This window comes from Orycteropus afer, unplaced genomic scaffold, assembly GCF_000298275.1.
Source record: "Orycteropus afer afer isolate SDZICR_OR568_19922 unplaced genomic scaffold, OryAfe1.0 scaffold00005, whole genome shotgun sequence".
NCBI lineage: Eukaryota > Metazoa > Chordata > Mammalia > Tubulidentata > Orycteropodidae > Orycteropus > Orycteropus afer.
In genome coordinates, this window is record NW_006921592.1 from 3299140 (window position 1) to 3305814 (window position 6675).

General features: G+C 40.8%; 1 protein-coding gene across 1 annotated transcript in view; it reads right to left on the reverse strand.

The window, feature by feature from the left end:
- Positions 1-6675, reverse strand: part of CEMIP2 (cell migration inducing hyaluronidase 2) — a 72141-nt gene that overhangs the window by 54826 nt on the left and 10640 nt on the right. The window contains exons 3-4 of the mRNA XM_007938449.2: positions 5017-5578; positions 611-780 (exon numbers count right to left, since the gene is read on the reverse strand). Of these exons, the coding sequence (XP_007936640.1) occupies positions 611-780; positions 5017-5578 (732 nt within the window). The remainder of the gene's footprint in view (positions 1-610; positions 781-5016; positions 5579-6675) is intronic.

Sequence of the window (6675 nt, forward strand, 5' to 3'; positions counted from 1 at the left end):
TCATCAGAGCTCTTATATATATATAAACAATTAGAATGTCATGCACCAAAATAATTATTACTGAATGATAAAGATTTTAACTTTCTTCTTTGTGCTTTTCTATGTTTTTCAATTTGTCCATAAGATAAAAGTATTAGCTGGATCACCGGGGGGGAAAAGTGTTAAGAAAATGAGAAGTTTGTTTACACAGAACATGTGTGAAAGTAACATTTGGTGACATGTCCACATAAAGAGGAGATCCAAAGTACAAGATCATGCTCACTGTCATGGAGCACAGCCAAAAACAGCTCACCCTATCACACCCAGATGGCTCCATTGGCACCAAAGCCAGGAAACAAATACATTTCTGCTAGTTAACTCCACCATATGACTCAAGAATCAGAAACCAAGTCCAGCTGGGGTGTCCAAACTACAACAAATCACTCTGAAGCCCAGAAAGAATGCACGAGTCTCAAAGATCAAGGGCAGTAAGGAAATTAAGGGTTTCACCCTCAACTGGTTGAGAAACCTAACCAAGCAGTCTGTCAGGTGAATACAATTCCACTTATAGAAAAAGTCTCTCACAATACTTACCAATAATCTTATAAGAGCATAAACTGTGCTTTCCTACCTTCAATCCATTCACTATAAGCAGTCACAGCAAACTTCTGACCATCCATGGTATAAAATTCTCCTTGGGCAAGAGCCTTCCCTCCACTACTATGATTTTCATAGTTTCTCACAGATTCATTGCAAGAAGCACTTCCACCATCAATGACACCAACTAAGGCCCAAGCTTGCCTAGAAGGAAAAAGAATATGTGCATTTGATTATCCGCCATGCTACTCAACCAAATCCCTGACACAGATGTCATGGCAGGTGTTGTTTCAGTCTCAAATTTCATTTTTGTCAAACACTACAAACTCTTTTTTAAGACTTTCAAACCTTGAATGAACCCTACATTGTAGAAGGAAATACACACAAAAATTCCTGTTTGTCCAGCTCTGTTGCACTGATGAGTGTGACATTAACTAATCACTGACTTCCTCAATACTTACCCATCTTACTCATGTACAATTCTACCCACAAATCTACTTGGTTTCCTTAAAGTGATTGTCACCTGTACTCTTTTGAATCTAAGTGTACGACAGAATCACACAGGAACCTTTAGAACTACAGCAAAGCTTAGACCCAGGGGTAGATTATCCAATAAGTATGGTAAGCATAGGCTTACTTGTGCTTACTTACTGATCTGTAGTGAACAATTTCATTTGAAACTATCCCCTACATATTAGTAAATAAGCGCAAGTAAACCCATGCTTACCTTGCTTACTGGGTACTCCCACCCCTGTCAGGGATTGTATTTGAAGAGATTTTGATTCTGTAGGAAGGTATTATGGCTTGGGAAAAAGACAGATGCCAGCCATACCTTGAAGCGGATTTTTTTTTTTAATTGTGATTGGGGTGAAAGTTTACAGAGCAAATTCACTTTCCATACAGCAGTTCACATACACTTTGTCTCATGACATTGACTACAATTTACCACAATGCAACAGTTCCCCTCCCAGTTCCTCCCCATAGTTACCTCTTCCCTGTGTCCTTCCCTCCCATGCACTCCTGCCCCCTGAGCTGTCTCCCTGTGTATGCACAGCCCTTCTATTCTCCCATGATTGACCTCTCCAAGGAGTGTATCTATCTATTATAAATGTTCAGTTTATATGCCTGTCTTTTGTTTGGCTGGAAGCCACAGGAGTGAATTCAATTCCAGACTGGAAGGGCAGCTGGGGCCATAGTATCAATGGTTCCATCAGGCTCTATCAGACCAGCAAACTAGGTCTGGTTTTTTGTGTTTATTTTTTTTAATGATTTTGAGTTTTGTTCCACATTGTTCTCCCTGTCTATCAGGATCTCCTACATAGATCTCCCTCAGAGTGGTTGACAGTGGTACTGGACACCATCTAGTTCTTCTCGTCTCATAGTCATATAGGCTGTGGATCACATGGTGTACCAGCAGCCTGGACTAATTGTTTCCATGTGTCTTTGGTTTTCTTCATTCTTCTTTGCTCTTAAAGCAGAATTTTTGATGTGGTAAAAAAATGTGAAATTGTTTACTAAAGATTAGTAAGTAAGCACAGGTAAATCTGTGTCTGCCATCTTATTCAGTAAACCAACACCATTCCAGGCCAATGGAATTATAATCCCTAAGGGTGGGGCCTGGCATTGGCACGCTTTTAAATCTCCCCAGGTGACTGGGAGCTCTGAGCATAGGGCTTAAGGCATTTGACTACTAAACCAGAAGGCTGGCGGTTCAAACCTACCAGCCACTCCTCAGTAGGAAGACTTGGCAATATACTTCCACAGAGATATCGCCTCGGAAACCCATGAGAGGTGGTCACTATGAGTTGAATTGACTCAGTGGCAGTGAGTTTGGTTTTGGTTTTACAGGTGACTTAATAGTCATTGAGTTAAAAACAGCGGTTATCAAACTTGAACAGGAGCTCAGCATAGTGGCTAAGGCACTTGACTGCTAACCAGAGCCTGGCAGTTCAAACCGACCAGCCACTCCTCGGAAGGAAGATGGGGCAATCTACTTCAGTAATGACACTGCCTCGGAAACCCAAGCAGGGGTCGGTATGAGTCGGGTCTGACTTGACGGCACATAACAACAACATAACATCAAACTTGAGCAGGCATCAGCACCACCTGGAGGATTTGTTACAACAAGCTTGCCAGGCTCTACCCTTGAGTTTCTGAGGTGGAGCTTGAGAATTTACATTTCTAACAAGCACCCAGGTAATACTCATTTTTTTCTGATTTGAGAAGCCCTGAGTAGCTCTGAAGGAGCTCTGGTGGCTTAGTGCCAAAGGCATTTGACTGCTAACCAGAAGGCTGGTGATTCAAACCCACCAGCCACTCCTCAGAATGAAAGCTGGGCAACCTACTTCCATAGTGATACTGCCTTGGAAACCCAATGAGGGGTCACTATGAGTCGGGTCTGACTTGATGGCAGTGGGAGCAGCTCTGGTGGTGCAGTGCCTAAGGCATTTGACTGCTAACCAGAAGGTTGGTGGTTCAAACCCACCAGCTGCTCCACAGAAGGAAGATGGGGTAATCTACTTCTGTAAAGATTTACCGCCTCAAAAAGCCAAAGAGGGTCGCTATGAGTTGGAATCAACTTGATGGCAATGAGTTTGGTTGTTTTGGTTTAAGCTAAAGGCTAAACTTTAGAACAGTAGTTCTCAAGCTTCACTGCACTTTAATGGTATGGGGCCCTCCAGATCCTGCTGTAATTGGTCTAAAGTGGGACCTGGGAATTGGATTTGTAAGTCTCCCAGGTTGCCGCCAAGGCAGAAACACTGGGTTAGAGGTTTCTTAACATTTTTATCAAAAAGATAAAATCACTATCCAAAAGATGTTTAACTTTCACATGCTATATATTTATTTATTGAAAGCAATGTGGTTGAAAACATCATTTTATTTCTGTGATTCTAAACATTCCAGGGACTTGCTCCAGCTTGTGGCCAAATCAATCAAAGAGAAAGGACAAGGACAAAAAACCACAAAATTTGCCTTAAGTTTCCTGGTTTAAAACATGAAAAGAAAAATGTCAACTTCCTACCCTAGAAAAAATTACCAAACGTAATCTATGCCAGACAGATGGCTGGATGTGCACAGATAAAAGCTAACCAAAGCATGCCTACACTCATAAATTCCACACTCGCCCCCGCGTGGATTAGCTACTCTTTGGCTGGCAAAGCTTTATAGCTCTATTTATATCCCTTTAGATAACAAAGAATCAAATGAAAAATGTCTCAATTTATTGTCTTCTCTTTGAGAGGGAAGGAGAGGCAGAACACCAGAGGCTTCTTTTATTTACCAGAACTGCCTCAGGAACTAGAAGACAATGTTTTATTCTATTGACATTATCTCCAAAACACTCCTACTTCCCTCCTCCAATTGAGAAAAATTTCAATGCACTAGAATATTATCTTCAAAGGATTATGTGTTTAGGTACATTAGAGATAATGCCAACACAAAGGAACATTGGCAAAGGATCCCAACTCTTTAACTCCTCCCTCAAATCTGCAGCAATATTTTAAAGGGAATTTCTAAAGCAGCAGGAAAAGGAACCAAGGAACAAATTCAAACAAAATATTCACAAACTAGAAACAATATTAACATAAAGAAACAAAATTTAATCCCTGCCATTACTGGATAATGAAATAAAGTTAGGTCTCTAAATCTGAAAAGACCATGCTTACACTTCTAGGTCCATAAATTATAGAAATATGTGCACATGTGCACCAAGAGATTGGAACATTCAAAGAAGCATTTTTTATAATAGGCCCAGCTGACAAACAACTCACCCAGATGTATAGCAGTGAATAAACTGTAATAAATACATGCAACAGAAAATATACAGCAAAGAAAATAAGCAAGCACTACAAGTAACAACAGGACTTCCGGTGGTGTAGTGCCTAAGGCACTTGGCTGCTAACCAGAAGGCTGGCGGTTCAAACGCACCAGCCACTCCTCAGAAGGAAGGTTAGGCAATCTACTTCCACAGTGATACTGCCTGGGAAACCCAAGGGGGGGGGGTCACTATGAGTCAGATTCAACTCGACTCATAGCGGCCCTTCTTTGGGTTTCCGAAGTGGTATCACTACAGAAGTCTCAGTTAGCCTAAGTTTCATATTACCTTCAGAAGATAACGAAAGGAGCAAGTACCTTCAGAGTAAGTTGTTCTTAAACTGCATAACTGCTTTTCAACACCGCATTTCTGTTCTTAACTTTGCACAAGACTATCAGCACAGTGTGCAAAGGACTTCAAAATCCAAAGCCCAGAGAAGAGCTTTTGCATCCCATACCCTGGCCTCCATTCTCATATTTCAAAGGGAGGGGCAACCTGACCTACAAATAGTTGTGGCTGCTCCGGCACCTGTGATGTGCTGTGCTATCTTTTCCTTCCTTCCCTCTCCTCTCATACAGACACGGACTAAATACACAGCTGAAAAGGGGGGAAAAAAGTATGCGTACCTGTAGCTTAGTCCTTGGATCAGCTTACTTCCCAACCGGTCCTGGATCATCTCTATAGTTCCTTGTAAGAGGCTTTTAGCTGCTGAATCTCCAACAGCTATAGCAACAATTCGCCCTGGATCCTGGACTCTCAAAAATTCCTGAAGTCGCTTGCTCTCATTTTGGTATTCGTGAGTATCAAATCTTACATTTTCCAAAATTTTGGCTGTGTCTTGGTCAATGACCCTCACATTGAGGCCCCGGGAAAAGTCCTTCTCAAAGGCGTAGGACCCAAACGTCAAGCCTGAGGAATGCAGAGTCCTCGCCAGCAACGTCCATGATGTCTTCTGTGCCCCGTGCAACTCCAGTGTCCCACCAGCTTCCACACCAATAAATTTTTTGCCAAATGTTGGCATACCTTCACCTTCATCTGACTTGCCATACAAGGCAATCATCGCTTTGGATTTATAGCGGCATTTTTCTGCTCCAATATGAAGCGCCCCACCATCCTTGATCAGAATGTAACGAGTCCTCAAAGTAATATTTCTGGATCCATCTTTATCATCCCCAAATACAAGCAGTCCTGCAGAGAGTAACACTATTGTAAACCAACTTCTAAAACATCTTTCTAATAGAAGTAGATTATACCTTATGCGGGGAGAAAATCTTATTAGGTGTCTACTGAGAAAATAAAACTGGTTTTCATACATGGGGGAAAAAAAAGGATTTCAAATCTCAACAAATTAAAAAAAAAAAACGTGTGAGTTTCAATACACTTCACACAGAGGTTTTAAAGTCCTCTTACTTTTCACTGTAGATATTCCCTGGCTTTATTCCCTAATGTTCCCTTAGATATTTACTAAGAACATTAAGTAGAAATGACACTTGTTTTCTCAATTAAATGTTGAACCAACTACTTCCCTAAATTCAGGACTGCTTGAGGAAATCATGGTTAACTGGAATATGACATAAGAACCACTGTGTTACTTCTCTATTCATTTGTAAGTGTATTTTCAATTCACTTTGAAGGTAAATTATTTCTAGAAAAATATCTAAAAGTATACAAATATAAATCTCATTTTTGTATATATTAGCCCATGATAATTTACTCATCACTTTCCATCAGTTGTACAAAAGATCTAGCTATGAGACATCCTCTTTCTAGAACTGCTTACTCATCTATGTATCAAAGGTCTTGACGTGAGTGATCTGTAAGGCTCTTCTAAGCTCTATGATTCTAACCTTGGAACTTTTTACAACTCCATCGTTATGGAAACATCTCAGAATTTGATTAGGTAACAAATCAGTCCAGTATGAAGGACTGATTTTATCCATTTGTAGCAAGTATTAAATGTGGGGTTTTCTGTTTATAAAACCAGTTGTCATTGAGTTAATTCCAACTCTTGGCAATCCCATGTGTGTCAGAGTAGAATCATGCTCCACAGGTTTTGCAATGGCTGGTTTTTCAGAAGTAGATCACCAGGCCTTTCTTCCAAGCTATCTCTCTGGGTGGACTTGAACCTACAAACTTTTGGTTAGCAACCGAGTTTGTTAGCTGTTTGCACCACCCAGGGACTCCTTCTCTGACAATAAAAAACCTCACTGCCATCAAGTTGATTCTAATTCATAGTGCCACCCCTTTGGGTTTCCGAGGCAGTAAATCTTTATGGAAGTAGGATG